This window comes from Mesoplodon densirostris, chromosome 16 (genome assembly GCF_025265405.1).
Source record: "Mesoplodon densirostris isolate mMesDen1 chromosome 16, mMesDen1 primary haplotype, whole genome shotgun sequence".
In the NCBI taxonomy this organism is placed as follows: domain Eukaryota; kingdom Metazoa; phylum Chordata; class Mammalia; order Artiodactyla; family Ziphiidae; genus Mesoplodon; species Mesoplodon densirostris.
Window position 1 is genome coordinate 29,881,436 of NC_082676.1, and position 22,728 is coordinate 29,904,163.

The following is a 22,728-nucleotide window of genomic DNA, read 5'->3' on the forward strand; positions in this document are numbered from 1 at the left end:
AGTGGAGTGGAGGTATAAGGTCATTGGAGTTGAGGAAGTCAGGGAACTCAGAAACTTGTCTGGATGTGAATTGTGGCTGTCATCTGTAAAGATGTTGAAACAAAATCTTTCAGGAGAATATCAGGACTTTGGAATGGGAAGAAAACTGTGAGCCACAATGCAGTGTCTTCAGTGACAAGTGAGTGCCAGGAAATCATAAGGCAAAAAAGCCTTCAAGAACAGGGTGTATTAGAGCAGACTCCAGGAAAAATGGTTTGCATATGGCATCCTAGAGGACTGAGGAAATCTCAACTGTACTTCCTGACTTTGCAGCTTTGGAATACTTGGAATGAAAGACTTGGAGACTGGAGGAGGGAAAGTTAAGCATAGGTGTAGTTGCAGTTTAGTCAGGGTGTCAGAAGTCACAGGAATTTACTTGAGGGTCTTTATATCCTCTGGGAAGAATGAGGCCTTTACGATGGTTTTCCTGGTTGTGGTCCATGGATATACCTTGTTACTGACATGGCTCTTCTTAAATTCTGACATGCCTCTCACTCCCTAGTTTATGCATACAAATCCTCTCCAACTTGCCATCCAGTATGCATTTGTTCTTTTCCTTGAATTCTTTCACTTCACTTTCCTCTGCAGTTTCCTTCCTTTAGTTTTGCTTCTTATATTCATGCTTTGTAGTGAAATCTATTTTCTTTTTTTTTTTTTTTTTTTTTGCGGTATGCGGGCCTCTCACTGCCGTGGCCTCCCCCGTTGCGGAGCACAGGCTCCGGACGCGCAGGCTCCGGACGCGCAGGCTCAGCGGCCATGGCTCACGGGCCCAGCCGCTCCGCGGCATATGGGATCCTCCCAGACCGGGGCACGAACCCATATCCCCTGCATCGGCAGGCGGACTCTCAACCACTTGCGCCACCAGGGAGGCCCGAAATCTATTTTCTTTTTAACTTAGTTTTATTATTTTTATTTATAAAAATATCATGCTCCTTATTTGAAAAATCTTGGAAATAAAATACAATATAAAGAAAATAAAAATCAAAAAATGCTATGCTAAAATGTTTATAGATTTTTTCTTCCAGGCTTACTTTCATGCATATACATTCATATACATACATAAATTTAGTTGAGATCAAATGGTATATTCAGAGTTTTTTTAGTATTTATTTACTTATTTTATTATTATTTATTTGGTTGTGCCAGGTCTTAGTTGCAGCTCTCGGGCTCCTTAGTTGCTGCTCGAGGGCTCCTTAGTTGCAACTCTTGGGCTCCTTAATTGTGGTGTGTGAACTCAGTTGCAGCATGCATGTGAGATCTAGTTACCTGACCAGGGATCAAAGCTAGGCCTCCTGCATTCGGAGCACGGAGTCTTAACCACTGCACTGCCAGGGAAGTCCCTATATTCAGTTTTGATCTGATGGGTTTTTTTAAGCTTAAAAATGATGGACTTGTTCCATTTTCTTAAATTCTTCGAATATAGCATATTGAATAGCAACAATTATTGTCTTGAAGAGCAGCATAATACTACTGACTTTTCCCTATTTTCCCTATTTTTGGGTATTTGGATTGTTTGCATTTTTCCACTTAATGAATAGCTCCATATCATTTTAATCTGAGTTTCAGATTATTTACATATACTCATTTCCAAGTACATATACTTGGAAATGGGTCAGAAAACAATGTGGGCACCTTTAAGATTCTTGTATAATCTTTCTGGAAAGGAGTTTGCTATTATAGGCTAATTGGTATTCCCATCAGTAGTTTGAGTTCTATTTTGAGTACCAAGGAGCACAATTGCTTGAGTCATATGGTAAGAATATGTTTAGTTTTGTAAGAAACCACCAAACTGCCTTCCAAAGTGGCTACACCATTTTGAATTCCCACAGTGAATGGGAGTTGCTGCTGCTCTGCAGAAGCACCAGGATTTGATGTTATCAGTGTTTTGGATTTTGGGCATTCTGATAGGTGTGTAGTGGTGTCTCATTGTTTTAATTTGCAATTCCCTAATGACATATGTTGCTGAACATCTTTTCATATGCTTTTTTGCCATTTTGTATCTTCTTTGGTGAGGTGTCTGTTCAGGTCTGACTTTTTAAATTGGGTTGATAGTTTTTTTATTGTTGAGTTTTAAGAGTTCTTTATTTTGGATAGCAGTCCTTTACCTGATGTGTGTTTGGCAAATATTTTCTCGCAGTCTGTGGCTTGTCTTCTCATTCTCTTGACATTGTCTTTTGCAGAGCAGAAGTTTTAAATTTTGATGAAGTGCAGCTTATTGATTATTTTTTTATGGCTCTGCCTTTGGTGTTGTATCTTAAAAGTCATTGCTAAACCCAAGGTCATGTAGGTTTTCTCCTATGTTATCTTCCAGGAGTCTTTTATATTTACATCTAGGTCTGTGATTCATTTTGAGTTAATTTTTGTGAAGAGTATAAGGTCTGTGTCTAGATTTTTTGTGTGTGTGTATGTATGCCAAGCTATTCCAGCACCATTTTTTGAAAAGACTATCTTTGCTCCATTGTATTGCCTTTACTCCTTTGTAAAAGATCTGTTGACTATGTTTATGCGGGTCTATATCTGGGTTCTCTCTCGTGTTCCATTGGTCTATTTGTCTGTTCTTTCACCAATACCACACTGCCTTGATTACTATTTGCTTTTTTATATTACTATTTGCTTTTACAGTAATCCTCCAACTTTGCTTCAGTATTGAGCTAGCTATTCTCAGTCTTTTGCATCTCTATATAAACTTAACCAGTTGTTGATATCCACAAAATAGCTTGGTAGGATTTTGATTGAGATTGCACTGAATCTATAAACCCAGTTGGGAGGAACTGACGTCTTGACAATATTGAGTCCTCCTATCCATGAACATTGTTTATGATTGATTTCTTTTATATTTTGTAGCTTTTATTTTTTTCTATTGTCAGATATTCCATTTTTACCTTTGTGATTTATTCCTTTGTGATTTCTTAAAATGCATTTATGTTTAGAAAAGCCTTCCTCACTCTGAAATCACATTTTCATTTATTCCCTCTTAAAATGTGTTTGTAAGCATTTAATTTTTCAGCCCATCTGGATCTTATTTTGATATATGGAATGAGGTGATGGTCTAACCCCCTCCCCGCAAATACACTGTTATTTTTCCTAAAACCATGTCCTATTGGTTTATCAAGAATAGACATGGATACATACATAATAATCAGCCTTCCAATCTGTTTTCTAACCCTTATGGAGGGAATTGTATGCTTTCCCAATTTTGGATAATGGTCGGGGGGAAGAGGGGAACTGGTCAAATCTTGTATTGCTGTACCTTGGGAAGGCCACTGGCTGAACCCAGTTCCCTGCTAGGCATGGTTATTGGTATCAGAGGCAAACTCCTGGGATGTGCATAAACCACCTGCATTTCTCCACGCTCCCTCAGAGATTGTCATGTGCCTGGTGGAGAGGCATGTGCTGATTCCCTTGGAGAGTCACTACCATATTAAATTACCTCTAGGCTGTGAGTTTCATGAAAATGGGACCTCGGAGTGTATTGCTCCCTAGTTGTTTCCCTAGTATCTAGCTTAGTATAGGGCATAGACATCTGAATGGATGAATGAGCCACTACTACCAATGGGAATGTACCATAGCCCTCTGATATGGTTTGAAGTGAAATAAGAGGTTGAGAACAGCTGTATAATGTCTGCTTTGGAGGGTAGTACATTCATGCAGTCAACCTACCTTCTCCATACTTCTCATTCTGAAGACACTAAAGCTGCACGTATCAATTAACTGGGAAGCTTTTAAATGGATTGCTACCTGCCTCTCACCCCCAGAGATGTAGTCTGGCACAGGGATTTTATTTTTGTTAAGTACTTTTAGTGATTCTAAAGTACAGCCAAGGTGCAGAACCACTGCTCTTACTTACAGTTGTGTAAAGATTCAATTAAGTAGCTGGATTCCTGGGGAATTGTGCTTACCAGACTCCCAAAAGATCATTGGTCCTGTGTGTGCACTTTAATAGCTAGGAAGAGTTTGCCCAAAATACTCCTTTGGTGAGTAGTTTGGACATAGTTACAGTATAATGGGACCTTATCTAAAATGGCTCTCTATTTTCCAGGTCAACATGGATTCCTGGTTCCTTCTTGTTCTGCTTGGCAGTGGTCTGATACACGTTGGTGCCAACAACACTACCATAGGTAAAGTGCCATTTGATAAGACTGGTATTTGGAATAGAATTTTGGTTTTATGTTTAACGACCCAAATTTGAAGGCCTCGGTGGTACTGAAGAAAGAAAAAATATTAAAGTTTTACTTAAAAGTGATAGTAAAATGTCTTTGCACATCTCTGGGTTATAGTGTATGCTATGCTCAGCATTGTTCTATATACCATATACTACTTTAAATAAAGAGATTATGTATTCATTCCTGAAAAGTTAAAAAAAAGAAAAGAAAATGGTTGCTATTTAAGACTCATATATTGATTCTGAGGAACTAAGTAAAGAATCCAGTTTCTCCCTCCATTAGACAGTAATCCTTTGGAAGTGAGGGAAGGATTCAGCATTAAAACAAGAGTATGTGCTACTTGGCATATACCCAGAGAAAACTGTAATTCAGAAAGATACATGCACCCCTCTGTTCATAGCTGCACTGTTCACAATAGCCAAAACATGGAAACAACCTAAATGTCGATCAACAGATAAAGATGTGGTACATATATACAATGGAATACTACTCAGCCATAAAAAAAGAACGAAAAAAAAGGAACAAAATAATGCCATTTGTAGCTACTTGGATACAACTAGAGATTATCATACTAAGTGAAGTAAGAAAGATCCCATATGATACCACTTATATGTAGAATCTAAAATATGGCACAAATGAACCTATCTAGGAAACAAAGATAGAGTCACAGACATAGAGAACAGACTTGTGGTTCCAAGGGGGAGAGGGGGAGGGAGAGGGATGGACTGGGAGTTTGGGGTTGGTAGATGCAAACTCTTACATTTAGAATGGATAAAGAACAGGGTCCTACTATATAGCACAGGGAACTATATCTAATCTCCTAGGACAAATGATAATGGAAAAGAATGTATATATATGCATAACTGAGTCACTTTGCTATACAGCAGAGATTGACACAACATTGTAAATCAATTATACTTCAATTTTTTTAAAAGATAATAAAATAAAAGTGTGAGGTGTATGTGTATGTATCTGCTCATTGGTCTCCAAGTGTTTGAGAGTGTAATAAGGGCTTGCTGCTTTGTGCCTCATACCTGTTGAGCTCTCAAATTCTTTGTGTGGTGTTTTCTTGTTTTTTTGTGTTTGTAGTTTCACCTTCAGTAGGCGTTACAAGATCTATTAAAGCATCTACAGCAGAACCACTTAAAGAAGAGACCCAAACTTCAAATCCTACTTCTTCAATAACTTCTCCTTCCTTGGCACCAACATTCAGCCCAAGCCTAACTCTGGGACCCACCTATGTAACCACTGTCAATTCTTCAGACTCTGACAATGGGACCACAAGAACAGTAAGCACCAATTCTGTAGTCACTGCAGTTTCACCAAATGGAACATGGCTTCCAGATAACCAGTTCACAGATACCAGAACAGAACCTTGGGAGGGGAATGCCAGCACTGCAGCAACCACTCCAGAAACCTTTCCTCCTTCAGGTACTAGAGGTGGTTTCTATTTGTTCTTTCGTTACCTCTTTGAGTTTGTTCACCCTTTTATTATTTTTGTTTGTGTTTTCTAGCTGTAAAATTTCTTGAAATAAGTAAAATCACCCAAGCACAAAGTAATGAAACCTAGATATAGGGGATTCTCAGGAATATCTGGTTAACACAGGGTTAAGAGGAAAGAAGATAGGGGACTTCCCCTGTGGTCCAGTGGTTAAGACTCTGCACTTCCAATGCAGGGGGCCCAGGTTCGATCCCTGGTCAGGGAACTGAAATCCTGCGTGCCGTGTGGCCAAAAAAAAAAAAAGGAGGTAAGAAGATAGATTCTGGAGGTTATCCTGCTTTGCATGGGATCCTGGTTGGACTGGGGAGACTTAATCATGTTTAATGGTAGAGAAGAAGGTTGAAAATATAAGAGAAAGAGGAGAGCTAATTGATGATGTGAGAGACTGAAGATGAAAGGATAGTGAAACTGAGTAATAGTATTAGCCTTGAAAGGGAAGGGATCCATGGAGACCATGGGAAGGAGAAGGGGTCTGGGTGTCTATAACAATTAGATAAGAGGGGAAGGCCTGTGGCCAGGAGTAGAGTTAGGAAGAGGAATTCAGGGAAACAGTTAAGTTACACTGCCAGTTTGTTCAGGGCCTCAGCCCAGCCCACTTCTCTTCTTGAATCAATCACTGGTTGAAGTGGAAGTGGCTTTGAAGATAGAATCAGAGACCTAAATCTGAGACCAGGTGGGGTAGAGCAAATTTCCGAGGACTGGAGGGGGTCCCTCAAAGGGCTTCTGTGAGTAGTAAAGGAAATAATTGTTCCCTGACAGCTATATAATTGTCATTCCTTTTCTAGCAAAAATCAGTTACTCTTCTTTGGTCTTATCCCCTTGGCTCATATTTTTTCCTTGTTAGAAGGTGAGTGCCCCAGATGGAATCACATATGGCTCCTGGGGGGCATATTTACTGAATTGAATCTCATTTGCTGATGACATCTTTTAGCTAGACCTTACAACTCAGGCCCTGCACCTGCCAGCTTTAATCCCATATTTTCTACTATAAAGGTTATGCAGCATTTGCAGTTAAGAGCACAATCTGCTGAGCCACACTACTTGATTTTGAATCCTGACTCTGCCATACACTAGCTGTGTGACAATAGGCAAGTCTATTTAACCTCTTTACCTCAGTTTCTTCATCAGTATATAAGAATGAATGATGATGATAGTACTTACTTCATAAAGGAGCTGTTAGGATTAAACAAGTTAATATGGGTAAAACATTTATAATGGGGCCTACATATGGTAAGCACTAATTTTAAGTGTTAGGCATCGTACAATGAGTTTTATAGAAGTAATTCCTGTGAAGTATCCTATGGATCCTATTAAGTAGGTTCTATTTTATGTTTTATAGGTGAAGGAGTTTTACAGTGTTTTTCAAAGCACAGGTCATGACCGATTCTTGAAATCAGTTTAGTGAGCCACCACAAATTTGTGTGTGTGTCCTCTTCCATTTTTATTCTTTTCATGTTACATATATTATTTTGTAAAACTTTTGTTTCAGTTATACACAAACACATACTGAGTAATGGTGTAAAAATTTATTTCTTTCTGTAAATTATGGCCGTTGCTTAGAGAGGAAAAGCAAAATAACTTGTACAAGCTGAAGTAGTAAATGGAAAAGGTGAGACTGTCACTGACTGTCTTCACGGCCTGTGCTCTTCTATTCTGTACTGTCTTTCATTTAACAATTCTGTGAGATGACCAGGAGTAATTATCTCTTTTTAGTAGTTGCTTGATGTAAGACCTTAGAGGTTAAATAATTTGCCTTAGATCTGAAGGCTGTCAAGTAGCAAGTAAGACCTATTTCTCACTTCTGTGGTCTCTCCACACTGCTGTTAGGGAACCGAGTTTTCTATAATCTGCTGTAGGTCCAAATTATGCCGTAGCTGAGAAACCAGTTACTATACAGTTAACACATTTTATGTCTCAGAGGAGGCTGAGACTGCCTTTCACTGGTGGCTCTTATTCAAGATCAGTAGAAGGAAAACTTTATGGTACATCAGGTGTTACAGCCTGAAACCCCACATCTGCCATGTCACCACCATTTTATCAAGCCTCCCATAATTGTTACATCATAACTTTTGGTAAAATCAGTATTTGATGTTTTATATTACTGTGACTATATAATACTATTCCATGCTGAGCTGTGATGTGATTATTTTTTCTTTCTTGTACAACTTTTTTCTGGATTTAATAATTACCTTTTATTTTTTGCTGTTGGAAGCCGCTTCTTCCCAAACTTTCCATAGGCTTGTAATACAGTTAGTTTTCCACAAAGTCAGACCTATTAGATAATCTGTTTATTTCTTTTTTACCTAGAGATCGTCCTCCTGAGTCCTCCATTGTCATTGTCTTATTGAAGCCTAGGTTTTTTCTGATCACTAGGGCTGCTACTCAAGTGTCAGCCTGGGATTTCCCTTCTCTATCATTCTGGGAATTTCCTTTGCTGCTTCCTGGCTTCCATATTGTCTTCTTTCATGGATTACCCCCATCACTTAGTAGAATGTATCCTCCAGTAGCTTCCTGAGAAAGGGGTCCATGGGAGGTAAATTGCATGAGGAATTACATGTCTAAAAATATCTTTAGGGGTGTGTATAGAATTTGAGGACATATTTTTTTTCCCTAGAATTTTTAAAGCATTGTCCTAACTGACTTCTAATTCACAGGCTTGGAGAATTCTACTGCTATCCTGATTCCTAATTGTTTGTGTGTCTTTAAAGATCTTCTCTTCATCATTGGTGCCCTGAAATTTCATAGAAATGGGTCTTGATGTGGGTCTTTTTCTTTCATTAATTATTTTGGGATAGGAGCTTTGGAGCTTTCGTCCTTCAGTTCTGGAAATTTTTCTTGTATTTGTTCAAAAATATTCTTCCCTCTTCCATTTTCTCTGTTCTTTTCATCTAAAATCCTTATTACTTGGATATTGGACATATCCTGAATTAATTCTTTAATCTTAATTTTTCTTTTCTATTGACCTTGGCTTTGAGTTTGTTTTTCACTCTTCTAAAATAACAAGTGTGTGTGTGTGTATATATATATATATATTTATATACACACACACACACATATACATTTTTTCTTCCATTTATAACACAGATAATAAATGTACTGTGTACATTTCTACACATTACTTTTTTCAGTTAGCCTATCATACTTTTTCTATATTATAGTAAGGGGCTACCTCATTGTATGGCTTTACCTTGATGTATTTATCCAGTCTGCCCTATTAGCCAATGTTAAGGTTGGTTTTGTTTTTTTTTAAATTAATTAATCTATTTATTTTGGGCTGCGTTGGGTCTTTGTTGCTGCATGCGGGCTTTCTCTAGTTGCCGTGAGCAGGAGCTACTCTTCATTGTGGTGCATGGGCTTCTCATTGTGGTGCTTTCTCTTGTTGCAGAGCACGGGCTGTAGGTGCACGGGCTTTAGTAGTTGTGGCTCGTGGGCTTTAGAGCGCAGGCTCAGTAGTTGTGGCGCACGGGCTTAGTTGCTCCGTGGCATGGGGGCATCTTCCCGGACGAGGGATCGAACCCGTGTCCCCTGCATTAGCAGGTGGATTCTTAACCACTGTGCCACCAGGGAAGTCCCCCCACTGTTTTAATGACTGTAACTTTATAAAATACTTAATGTCTGATAAGATGAGTCATCCCTTGTTAATCTTATTTTTCAGAATTTTGCTAGCAGTTCTTGATTATTTTTCTTCATACGTGTTATAATCAACTTGTATAGCTGGAATAAAGTTTTTATAGATCATGTTAAGTTTATAGATTAACAGGGACAATTGATATTTTTAATTCTTCCTATCCAAGAATGCTGCATATTCCATTTGCTGAAGTCTTTTATTTTGTATTTCTTGGAAGTGTTTTAAAATTTTCACCACTCGTGTTGCACATGTTTTGTTCAGCTTATTTCTACATATTTCAAAGGTTTTTCTTTTTGTTTTGTTGTTTTTGTTTTTTGTTAGTATAGGTGGAATATGGTATCCTCTAACTGGTTGCTGTTGGGGCTATGAAACCTATTTTTTTTAATTGGGATACAATTGACATATAATACTGTTTTAGTTTTAGCTGTACAACATAAGGCCATTGATTTTTGTACATACAATATATTTTATGCTGATCATCTTAATTTCCTTTATGTTTGACATAATTTTCTTCAATTATCATAAGTTTTCAAATCATCTCATCTGCAAATATCTCTTTTTAAATTTCCAAATTTTTAGATCTCTTTTCTTCTGTTTAAATGAATTGGTGAATACCTCTAGAACAAAGTTAGGAAATAATAGTAAAAGTTGATAGACTTGTTTTGGACTTGACTCTAAGGAGGATGATCTCAGTAGTTTTTCATTAAACATGGTGTTGACTCTTGCGTTGAGATAAACATATTTATCGTGTTCAGGATTTATTGACTCATTCCTGTTTTAAAGAGTATTTATGTCAAGAAGGGGTGTTAAATTTTGCCAGTTGCCAGCTCAGCATCATTGAGCAAGATCTGTATGGGTTTTTTTCTTTTTTTTGTCATATGCTTCAGTGAATCATATTAATTGATTTTCTAATTTTGAACTATTTACATTCCAGCAAAAATAGCTCCACTTGGTCTTGTATTTTTCTTGAATGAACTGTTGCAATTTATTTGATATTATTTTATTTCGAATTTTTTCACGGATATTTCTAAGTTATTTCTTTTTTTGTTAAAGATTTAATTTTTTATTTATTTTTGGCTGCGTTGGGTCTTTGTTGCTGCACGTGGGCTTCCTCTAGCTGTGGAGAGCAGGGACTACTTCCTGGATTGAATGCTTCATTTGTTTATTTTTATTCTTAATTAATATGTATCTAATGCTATGAATTTTTTATAGGCACAGCTTTAGGCATATCCTATAAGTGTTCCTGTAGGTAGTTATATTAGTTAGGGAGTGGTCTAAGCGACTCTTACAAAGACATACCAAAATTCATTGACAACTTAAGTCACTTAAGACACAGACGTGTCTTTCTCTCCCCTTTCACATTCCAGACGTAGACAGGGGGGCTTTACCTCATCAGAGACCAAATTCCTTTTTTCTTGTGCCTCTGGCATCCTGACAGTTGCCCTCATCTGCTTGGTCAAGAGATGGCTCTCATCACTGGGTTCTGATTCCAGCCCCTGGGAAGGAGCAACAGAGGAAATAGTTACAAACAATTTCTTTTCCAAAGGGTGTGACCCAGAGGTTACTCTCATTGCTTTTGTTCACATCCCATTGACTGGAATTCTTCATATGATTACACCTAGAGTCTCAGAAATGTAGTCTCTAAATGGGCAGGTTTGTGCTCAGCTAAAAGTGGGGGATGTTCTGTACTAAAGGCAAGAAGAGGAAGAGACTGATACTGGGGGAGTGTCAGTAGATTCTGCCACAAGTGTGATTTGTTATTTGTTTAGGCATTTTGCAGTTCGGTTTTGATTTTAATTTTCAAGTGTTTTCTTACTTTGTTAATTTCTAGTTTTATTGCATCATGGTAAAAGAATATTGTCTGTACTATTTCTACTACGAGGAATTTATAAGGGCTCTTGGATATTTCATAAGCCTTTGAAAAGGTTTTCTCTGTTAGTATACAGAGTTTGGTCTATGCCATTTAGATTTTATTATCTATTATCATTTAGGTCTTTTATATTTTTAACTTAATTTTGCCCTGTTGCATTTTAATGGCTTAAAATGACATAAAGACCTCAAGTACTATTGTGTTTATATTTCTCTTGGCATTCTTGTATTTTTTATGAATGTTGACGCTGCATTGTTTTTGTACTCAGGGAGAAGGACAAACCATCGATAAAAGTTTAGTGAATCTGGGCAGTCTTATTTCCCAGTTGTTGGAGGGTGCCTCATTGTAGCTCCAACATATACAAAGGGAAAAGTATCCATATTCCTAGAGCTTATTTTGTTTTACATTAGATTGAATAATAATGTTTGTCTTTAATCTGAGTGAATGTTTCTATTTTTTTTTTACTTATTACACAGGTAATTCTGACTCCAAGGACAGAAGAGGTGAGCCATTCACCTTATGTTTCTTGTCCTTTTTACAGTGTACAATATTTGTTGCGTTTCCTCTGCTCAGTCTGTGGTAACCTTGTGCATCTCTGACTGTTACTTGTTTATTTTTCCTTAAGTTGTTTCCATATTAACCTGATGGAGAAGACTAACAGAAATAAGTATTCATTACGTTTTTAAATGTAGATGTTGTTTTTTCCCCTAGTCTATAAAATGTTGACCTCTTGTCACTTTATATGGATTTTATGGATTTTCAGCCCTCTGGTGTAACGTCCCTATGACTGGAGATGTTATGTCAGTGGTCTAAGCAGGACTGCAGAATCCCTGTTCACCAGAGAATAGAATACATGGGTACTCTTGTAGAAGTGGCATATTTCTCTTAGGACAACAGTAAGGCTACCATCAAAGAGCGTAAGATAGATTATCCAATGGTCTAAGAAATGATCATTGCATTTGAATTTGGAAAATATTAATCTGTGAAGCAATTTTTCTCATCTTGATTTCCTATTTTATCAAATCAGGCTTCTTGTGTTTTGTTTTGTTTTTTCTGATTCCATTATTTAACCATGCACAATTTTTCCTGCATAAGTAATGGAACACTTGAAGGCTTATGAAGTCCCATTAAGTAGGGAGCATTTGAATCAGAAAAGTAGATACTCTGTACAGCAACTATAATTTAAGAAAGGAAAGAAAAGTAGATACTCTAACCCAAAGTGTTGCCCATCTGCCACTATGTTTGGTGAGGAACAGTGAGGTGTTATCATACTGTGTACAGATTTCCCTTGATTTTCCAGCTCTCGCTTTCTTAAACTCAGGAACTAGATTTGATTAATGTAGTGCCCTTGCTATTCACTTTCACTTACCAGATTCTCACTATCAAATGTAGAACTTAATAGATTTATGTTGCAATAGATACTTATATTTGCTCCCTAAAACAGCTCTTTTAACCAATCTTATAATAAAATCAGAAGTCAAAGTGGTAGGCTTCAAAATTAAACATAAGATCTCTGATTCCTTCCTCTACTTAGTGTGTATTTTCATACTCTTCAGCCTTTTTCTTGCCCCAGATATTACCCCTGTTTTACCTAGCTGACTAAATATAGATGTGAATAGTTTCAGTATTATGATTAAAAAGAAATAAATTACCTTAATTATCTAGATTATTGCTAATTGTGATATACTAATATAATAAATCTTTTTAAGTTTAAAAAATAATTTTGTATAATTGCCTTTGACCAAACAGGAAAATGAAGAGGCTTACATAGTCTCAGCCCCATATGTTATGATGATTTTACCAGAGCAAATCCTTAGAAGTATTGCTATAAATTTTGATATCACATTCTAATTTTAAAGCCAAGTACTTTTTGAGAAATTAGGCTATTGTTTTGAAACATTTGCATTATAATGGGTTTGCTAAGCAAATGATGTCTTATGCAGATGATTAAGTGTTATAAATTTTTATGCATTGGCCTTTGATATGCTTTTTTTTTTTTTTTTTTTTTTTTTGCGATACGCGGGCCTCTCACTGTTGTGGCCTCTCAGGCTCCGGACACGCAGGCTTAGCAGCCATGGCTCACGGGCCCAGCCGCTCCGCAGCATGTGGGATCTTCCTGGACCGGGGCACGAACCCGTGTCCCCTGCATCGGCAGGCGGACTCTCAGCCACTGCGCCACCAGGGAAGCCCCTTTGATATGCTTTTGAACAGCAATAGCTGGTGTTTTAATTGCCAGCACATATAAGCATAAAAAAGAGAGGACGGGAGGCAAGCAACTTTGCTTCTTTTCTTTCAAAGTTGAAGAAACTAGTTATTTTCTCATGTGTATTATTTTTTAAATGTATTCCAAATTATTTTGGTAGAGCCAGCCTTTTCCCAATTTTGAAAAATATAAATCATATAAGATTTACCATTTTAACCACACAGTTCAGTGGCATTAAGTACATTTACATTGTTGTGCAATCATCACCACCATCTGTCTCCAGAATTTTTTATTTTATTTTTTTAATATCATCCCAGACTAAAACTCTGTAACCCATTAAACAATAACTCCTCATTTCTCCTTCCCCCAGCCCCTGGTAACCACTAATCTACTTTCTGTCTCTGTAAATTTGTCTGTTCTGTGTACCTCATTTAAGTGGAGTCATACAGTATTTGTTCTTTTGTAACCAGCTTTTCTTTTAAAACATTTTCACTGGTGTTAATTTGGATGATTTGTGTACTATATAGTAATGTATTAAATCCAGTTCTGGCATTATCTACCAAGTACCTCTTCACCATGAAGTCAGTGGTCATGAGTATACTTTCCAGTTGTTATTTAGTCTTCGCTAGTTTTAAATCTCGGTTTCATTAGTTTTGTTCTAGGGGAAACAGACTCTGAGATAAAGAGTCTCATGCCCCTGGGAGACAGTGATGGCAGTAGTATTGGGTAGAGGGAGGAAATGAGATACCATGGAGTCAGAGCAAAGGCAGCAAAAGCATTAGTGTATGTGGTTAAAACGTGGGCTCTGGAGCTAGACCACCTGAGTTTGTATGTTGACTCTCTACCACTTACCAGCAGGGTGGGGTAGGTATTTAACTCCTATGCCTCCTTTTGCCATTGGCAAAATAGGATGGGAACAGAATTTCCTTCATTAGGGTTGTTGTGAGGAATGAACTAACATTGAACTAGTGCTTGGCCTACTGCTGGGTCAGCATATAGCAGTTGCTCAGCAACTCTTTACCACCACCACCACTCTGCTACTATTACTGTTAATTAGATGGGAGCCTAAGGGGATCAGGAGTCTCAGCCAGCCAGTCAGAATTTGTGGAAACAAGGGTGCGCTCCAAGGCAGGGTCACGCTGCAGTTTACTACCACAGCTGTAGACATTAGCTCATCCTCTGCCCTGTACCTTTTAAACAAAGTTCTGCATAAACCTGTCTCATCTTACTTTTTATTTTAATAGTTTTTTAAATTAGGGTTTTCACATGAAGACTTTATAACTGATATTTGTTAAACAGCAAGAATACAGGATAAAACTATTCTAACCATACTTTACACTATTTTAGATATAATTTCTATAACTGGGTTTTTTCAAAAAATCTGGACTAGTACCTGTTAGTATTTGTGAAGGAGTCCTTGAGCTACAGAGTTCTAGAACCAGGCAGGATAAACATTCTGTTGCACCCCAGAGGCTCCTTGAAGTTTCTCAGCTCTCAAATCAGATCACCTGCTCCCCCTGGGTTTCTCTTTCAATACTTTGCTAGAGTTGAAGTCTAGAAGGGGGTTGGCATTCTTGTTAGAGAGGTATTTTGGAGGCTTCCCTTGTGGCACAGTGGTTAAGAATCCTCCTGCCAATGCAGGGGACACAGGTTCAAGCCCTGGTCCAGGAAGATCCCACATGCCGCGTAGCAACTAAGCCCGTGCACCACAACTAGTGAGCCTGCGCTCTAGAACCCGCAAGCCACGACTACTGAGCCCTCATGCTGCAACTACTGAAGCCTGCGTGCCTAGAGCCCGTGCCCTGCAACAAGAGAAGCCACCGCAATGAGAAGCCCATGTACCACAACGAAGAGTAGCCCCGGCTCACCGCAACTAGAGAAAGCCTGTGTGCAGTAACGAAGACCCAACACAGCCAAAACATAAAAATAAATAAAATAAATAATTTTTTTTTAAAAATAGGGATTTGGGGATTAACATAGTAAGTGACATTATTAAGTGAACTTCATTTATGATGGCTTTCCCTAAGCACCTTTAATAATATATTCATTCAGCACCTATGAGGTGCTGAGGATTCTAGAAAGAAAAAAAAAAGTTCCCTGTCTGATGGAAGAAACGTGTGAACACCAAGAATCAGAGCCCACTCAGCTACATGCTATTGGATATATACCATACAAAGTGCTATGAGGGGAGCTTAAAAGGCTCACTATACCTGGGGAGTGGGAAGGAGGCATGAAGGTGAGTTTTGGGCAGTTTAATATAGTAACTGAGGAAAATGAGGATGCATGAGACAGGGTAAAAGCAAGGAGACATGAAAGAGCCAGTCATGTGTTTGAGGAGCTGTGCATGGTTGATGTGCATGAGGTGGGAAGTGGTCAGAGGTAGCCTCAGCAGCAGTGCATTGAGCTCAGGGTGTCTCCTGGTGATGTTAAGGAAGGAAGTGACATGGTCAGATTTTTGTGTTAGAAAGATAACTCCAGAGGCCCTAGGGAAGATGGATGGGCAATAGGAATTAAGGTTTCCAAATGGTAATTTGGCCCAAGACAACAGTGATTGGGTTCATCCCAGAGGTTTGGGCACTTGAGGCAACTTTGGATGACTTTTGCTGTTTTTAGAGCACTTAACAACCTATAAGAAGCACTTAAAACAACTTTGCCTTTGAGTGTTGATAAATATTTCTACCAAAAAGTGTGAAGACAACAAAAAAAATGGGCCTTAGGAAGTGAGGCTAGAGGAGTATGGCTTTTACTTCACCGATTTTTTTTTTTTTTTTGGCTGCGCTGGGTCTTCACTGCTATGCGCGGGCTTTCTCTAGTTGCAACAAGCAGCCATTGCGGTGTGCGGGCTTCTCATTGCGGTGGCTTCTCTTGTTGCAGAGCATGGGCTTTAGGTGCACGGGCTTCAGTAGTTGCAGCACACGGGCTCAGTAGTTGCGGCACGTAGGCCCTAGAGCATGCGGGCTTCAGTAGTTGCGGCGCATGGGCTCAGTAGTTGCAGTGTGTGGGCTCTAGGGCATGTGAGCTTTAGTAGTTGTCGTGCATGGGCTTAGTTGCTCCGTGGCATGTGGGATCTTTCTGGACCAGGGATGGAACCCGTGTCCCCTGCATTGGCAGGTAGATTCTTTTTTTTTTTCTTCTTCTTTTTTTTTTTGCGGTACGCAGGCCTCTCACTGTTGTGGCCTCTCCCGTTGCGGAGCACAGGCTCTGGACGCACAGGCTCAGCGCCATGGCTCACGGGCCTAGCCGCTCCACAGCATGTGGGATCTTCCTGGACCCGGGCACGAACCCGTGTCCCCTGCATCGGCAGGCGGACTCTCAACCACTGCGCCACCAGGGAAACCTTGGCAGGCGGATTCTTAACCACTGCGCCACCAGGGAAGTCCCTTCACTGATTATTTTTGCAGTTGACCAAGGTGTGTCTTAAGTCCTTGAGTGATTCACCTGTCTACATGTGAGCCCTTAAAATAGCATGACCCTTTGTTTTCTTGGAGAGGGGATATTAGCAAATAGACAACTGTTGTCCCAGAACACCATTTTAGTATTTTTTAAATGCTGTCCTCTGGTCTGAGTCTAGGGAGTGAACTTCTGCTAGAATGGGTGGTTGGGGAGTGGGGCGTGGAGGTGGGAGTGGCAGGGAATGGACCACTGTTCCTGCCTTGCCTGCATCATGATGCAAGGCCACATCTCCAGAGGGCCCAGATCAGGACAGGGCTAAGCACAATGATATGATGAGTCTGTCTGGTTTGGGAGGAGCCCTAGGAGGGTGGCTGGATTCTGAGCCTGTCTCCAAGTCTGAGATTTGATACAGGGAGCTGTAAATTCTCTCCTACTTTATTAATAGGTCTGAGTCTCCTTCCCTCACACAGGCCTGGGAACATCTTTACTATCTGTATTTTCTTTAACTGTATTAAAAACATGGGTGTAGTTCAGATGTCAAGAGGTAAAATCTGACTTTTATGATAGAGGACTCTTCTGGCCTGAAAGCTTGGGAGAGTTAAAATGTTTTTCCAACCAACCAACCAACAAACAAACTCATAGAAAAAGAGGTCAGATTTATGGTCACCAGAGGCAGGGGGTAGCAGTAGAGGGAATTGGATAAAAGCAGTCAGAAGATACAAACCTCCAGTTATAAGATAAATAAGTACTAGGGATGTAATGTACAACATGATAAACATAATTAACACTACTGTATGTTAAATATGAAAGTTGTTAAGAGTAAATCCTAAGAGTTATCATCACAAGAGAAAAAATTTTTCTATTTAATTTTGTATCTGTATCAGATCACGGATGTTCACTAAACTTATTTTGATAATCATTTCATGATGTATGTAAGTCAGATCATTATACTATATACTTTAAACTTTCTGTTTCTGTGAACTTCACTGCTCTGGGTACCTCATATAAATGGAATCATACAGTGTTTGTCTTTTTGTGACTGGCTTATTCACTTAGTATAATGTCTTCAAGGTTCATCTTTATATTGTAGCATATGTTTTCTTCCTTTTTAAGACTAAAAATATTTCATTGTATACGTATACCACATTTTGCTTATCCATTCATCTGTCAAAGGACATTTGGTTGCTTCTACATTTTAGCTATTGTGACTAAACCCGTGTTTAGTTATGAACATGGGTATTCTTTTGGGCATATACCCAGAAGTGGAATTGCTGGATCATATGATAATTCTATTTTTAATTTTTTGTGGAACCGCCATACTGTTTTCCACAGCAGCTACACCATTTTACATTTTCACCAACAGTGCACAGGGTTCCAATTTCTCCACATCCTGGCCAACACCTGTTATTTTCTGGGACTTTTTTTTTTCCTGATAGGTATGAGATTGCTCCTCATTTTATAGTGGCTTTTTTTTTTTTTTTTTGCAGTACACGGGCCTCTCACTGCTGTGGCCTCTTCCGTCGCGGAGCACAGGCTCCGGATGCGCAGGCTCAGCGGCCATGGCTCACGGGCCCAGCTGCTCAGCGGCACGTGGGATCCTCCCGGACCAGGGCACGAACCCGTGTCCCCTGCAGCGGCAGGCGGACTCAACCACTGCACCACCAGGGAAGCCCTGGCTTTTTTTTTTTAATCGATGCAGAGTCCTCTTGCATAAATTGCAGTATATTTTTAAAGATTTATTCTATTTCTTATACTGCCTCTGCTGTCGTTGGTATTTGTGAAGGTCTCCTGCAGGGCTCTGGTTGAGCTTTGCTCTGGAGCACTGAGTTCATTGGAATGTGCTCACAGTAGGTGTCCCTTCAGGAGGACAAACAGGAACATATCCTAAACTAGGGGTACAGTCATTGTTTAGGAAGTTGGACACACTTATCCTCTAGGCGGAACTGCCTTTCTTTTCCCCTTCTTCATGTCTTGTGGCCTAGAATTACCTCAGGTACCACTCTTGTTCTTCCTCTGTCTTTGGGGCCCACCCAGGAAACCCTCTGTGGACCTAGTGTGTCTGGCAGTCATGTGCATCGTCTCTGGATGCCAGTTTTAACCAAAGCAAAACAAGCATCTGTAAGGCTATCAGGAATACTTAAACAGTAACTGAATATTAGATTATATCAAGGAATTAGTGTTGCTTTTTTTTTTGACAGCGTTGGGTCTTTGTTCCTGCACAAGGGGCTTTCTCTAGTTGCCGGTAGCAGGGGCTACAGTGTTGCTTTTTAAATAGGGTAAAGGTATTGTGATTATGCTAAGAACCCTTATCTCTTAGTGCCACATACTGAAGTAAATACAGTTGAAATGATATGTCTCAGATTTGCCTTAATATAATCCAGTGGTTCTCAGCTCAGGGTGATTTTCCCCCCAAGAAGACATTTGGCAACGTCTGAAGGTGATTTTGGTCATCACAATTAAGGGTTTGCTACTGGCACCTAGTAGCTAGAGACCAGAGATGATGTTAAACATCCTACAGTGCACACGAGAGCCCCCCACAGCAGAGAATTATCTATCCCAAAATGTTATTAGTGTGCGGCTGAGAAACCCAACCCTGGCATAGATGAAAAAACTGGCATCTGGTAATATTGTCAAAGTGAAATGGTCAGTGCATAGGGATTTACTGTAGTGTTCTTTTACTCCTGTGTAAGTTTGAAAGTTTTCCATAATAACAAGTTAAAAAATGTATATGCAGCTTATATTTTATATATATATATATATATATATATTTAGTAAAGAAGCCATCAGCACACCCCCACTCTGTATAGAGCACTGTTTTTCATACTGAGCCCAGATGAGACACCACAGCTTGTTGCTCAGCCTGTGGGTGTACGGACTGCATTGGCAAGCCTTTGGTTAAATACCCTACTACCCCAAGACCTACTTTCATCCCCGTCCTGGTCTGACGCTGAACTTGAGGTGTTTCTAGGCTCAGACTGATGGAACTAGTACTTACCTTTTAACTGGAGGCTCTTCAGCTGTGATTGATCTCTTCAGCAGTCCAATCCCATCTGCTTTGTTGTCCACAAATCCCTCAAAGTTTCTGGTTTGCTGATGCCACTTTTTGCTGCCTTCCAGATGTGCTTTTTTTTTAAGATTTTTTCTTTTTTAATAAATTTATTTATTTTTGGCTGCTTTGGGTCTTCATTGCTGCATGAGGGCTTTCTCTAGTTGCAGCGAGCAGGGGCTACTCTTCATTGTGGTGCGGTGGCTTCTCTTATTGTGGAGCATGGGCTCTAGGTGCACGGGCTTCAATAGCTGTGGCACATGGGCTCAGTAGTTGTGGCTCGTGGGATCTAGAGCGCAGACTCACTAGTTGTGGTGCACAGGCTTAGTTGCTCCACGGCATGTGGGATCTTCTCGAACCCATGTCCCCTACATTGGCAGGCAGATTCTTAACCACTGTGCCACCAGGGAAGCCCCAGATGCAATTTTTATTTCATTCATATTTTTATGTTTCTTCTATCGTTTCAGTGTCCTTTTGGGAAGAGAAAGAAATAAAATTATGGATTCAGCCCACGGTCTTGAGCCAGATGTCTCTAATTACCTTCTTTTAATACCTGGTATACAGCCCTGAGTGGCATTGAACAAAGACATATTTAGTGATAAATCATTAATTCTTTTATTCATTCGCTCAGTGTAGTCCATCCAGTATTTGTTTAGTGCCCACTATGTGTGAAATTCTGTGCTAGGTGTTAGGTATATGGTGAGAAGCAAAGCAGGTATATAATCCTTGCCTTTGTGGAATTTATGGTGTAAAGGAAGAACAGTCATAATCAGCTATACTCAAATAAATATATAATTACAAAGTATGAGGGTATTATCAAGAGAAATAACAGAGTGCTCTGTGAGACTAATAAAAAACAATAATAGCTAACACTGACTGTGTACAAGTTACTGTGTGCAAGTTACTGTGCCAAGAACTTTACATGGATGATCTCATTTAATCTTTAGAATAACTGATTTTACAGGTAAGGAAACTAAGGCTTACCTAATTTAATGTTAAGTCAGAAAAGACCTCTCTGGTAAAAGTAACACTTGAAATGAGAACTGGATGACTAGGAGTTAGCCAGGCAAAGAACAGAGGGAGGCTATATACAGCAGAAGGAATAACATGTTCAAAGGCCCAAGGAAAGAGTGAACCCAGCATGGAAGGATGCCAGTGGCTGAAGTTCAGTGAGCAAGGAAAGAGTGGGAGGAGATAGAGAAAGCAGGGGCTAAATGAGGGAGGTTGTTATTGGCCAGGGTAAGGATATTAGATTTCATTCTAAAAGCTTGGGAAACCATTGAAAGGTTTTTACATAAGAGGGGAACATGATCTGATTTGCTTTCTTCGAGATCACTCTCCCTGCTTTCTGGAAAATGGACTGGCAGGGGATAGCAGCTTACCATGATTCAGTTGAGAGAGGACAGAGATTTAGACTAGAGTGATGGCAACAGAGTAGAGAAAAGGCAGACAAATTTGAGGTGTTGGTTTTAGTGTTAAAACATTACTTGCAGCTGGGTTGGACATAGAAGCTAAGCATGGAGAAGAAACTAAGGGGATTTCCACATTTCTCGCTTGAACAACAGGGTGGATGGGTGGCAGTACTAGCTACTGAATCAGCAGTGAGGGAAATTTTTTTAGACCCAGGAAGTTTGCATTGCCTGTGAAATTTAAAGTAGGGGTGACACTATAGTTTCAGAAGAGTTCGAAGAGAGGTCTGACCAAGCAATGCAGATGTGGGAATTGCTAGCATATCACTTGAGCTTCCAGCCTGATCTGATCAACTAGATAGCATAGAGAAGAGCGCCAAGAACAGCCCTAAGGAAATCAGACATTTAGAGATCTGTGTTAGAAGAGCAACAACTGACAAGAGAAAATAATTTGAAGCAGACAAGACATAGAATCAGAAGAGTGCTTTGTTGTAGAAACCAAGAGAGAAAAGTTCTTCAAAGAGGAGGGAGGGACTTCCCTGGTGGTACAGTGGTTAAGAATCTGCCTGCCAGTGCAAGGGACGTGGGTTCGAGACCTGGTCCAGGAAGACCCCACATGCCATGGAACAGCTAAGCCTGTCTGCCACAACTAGTGAGCCTGCGCTCTAGAGCCCGTGAGCCACAACTACTGAGCCCGCCTGCTACAGCTACTGAAGCCCGTGCACCTAGAGCCCGTGCTTTACGACAAAAGAAGCCACGGCAATGAGAAGCCCACGCACTGCAACGAACAGTAACCACTGCTCGCCACAGCTAGAGAAGGCCTGCGCGCAGCAACGAAGACCCAATGCAGCCAAAAATAAATAAATTAATTAATTTTTAAAAAAAGAGAGGAGGGCGTAGTCAGCCAGTTTGAATGCTCATTTTAGTATGAGATCCACATACCAGGGTATGTTTGAAAATTGCCATCAACAAAGAAGCACTGTACAATATCTCCCATCTCTTTAAAAACTTTCCACCCCACTTCTCCCTCCAGGTGCTGCTTTTCTCTGAATCTCTTTATGATAAAAGTCCTCACCTCAAATAAGGAGTCGGTATCTCACTGTCTCTTCTTTCCATCTTTATTTCACTCCATTTGGTCTTTCTCAACAACTGCTTAACTGAAACCACTCTTGAAAAGGGCACCAATAACTGCCCTCTTGTCAAATCCAGTCTCACATCTCTGTTTTCATCCTACTGAATCTGTTGATTGAGTATTTGATTGAGTTGACTACTCCCCCCTTCTTGAAAAACTCTGTTCTTTGCATGACACCACATTCTGCTGGATTACCTCCTACCTCATGACTGCTGCTTATGAGTCCGTTTAACTAGCTGATCATTTTGGTTTTGTTTTTTTGTTTTTGCGGTACGTGGGCCTCTCACTGCTGTGGCCTCTCCCGTTGCAGAGCACAGGCTCCGGACGCGCAGGCTCAGCAGCCA

General features: G+C 39.8%; 1 protein-coding gene across 4 annotated transcripts in view; it reads left to right on the forward strand.

The window, feature by feature from the left end:
- Nucleotides 1-22,728, forward strand: part of PTPRA (protein tyrosine phosphatase receptor type A) — a 189,082-nt gene that overhangs the window by 115,182 nt on the left and 51,172 nt on the right. For 2 of the 4 annotated variants that reach the window (XM_060119964.1, XM_060119963.1), the window contains 3 exons: nucleotides 4,079-4,157; nucleotides 5,292-5,633; nucleotides 11,678-11,704. In XM_060119964.1, coding sequence (XP_059975947.1) covers nucleotides 4,085-4,157; nucleotides 5,292-5,633; nucleotides 11,678-11,704 — 442 coding nt within the window. In that variant the 5' untranslated portion in view covers nucleotides 4,079-4,084. Of the gene's footprint in view, nucleotides 1-4,078; nucleotides 4,158-5,291; nucleotides 5,634-11,677; nucleotides 11,705-22,728 lie in introns of those variants that run through there. The other 2 variants (XM_060119965.1, XM_060119966.1) reach the window with 2 other exon arrangements.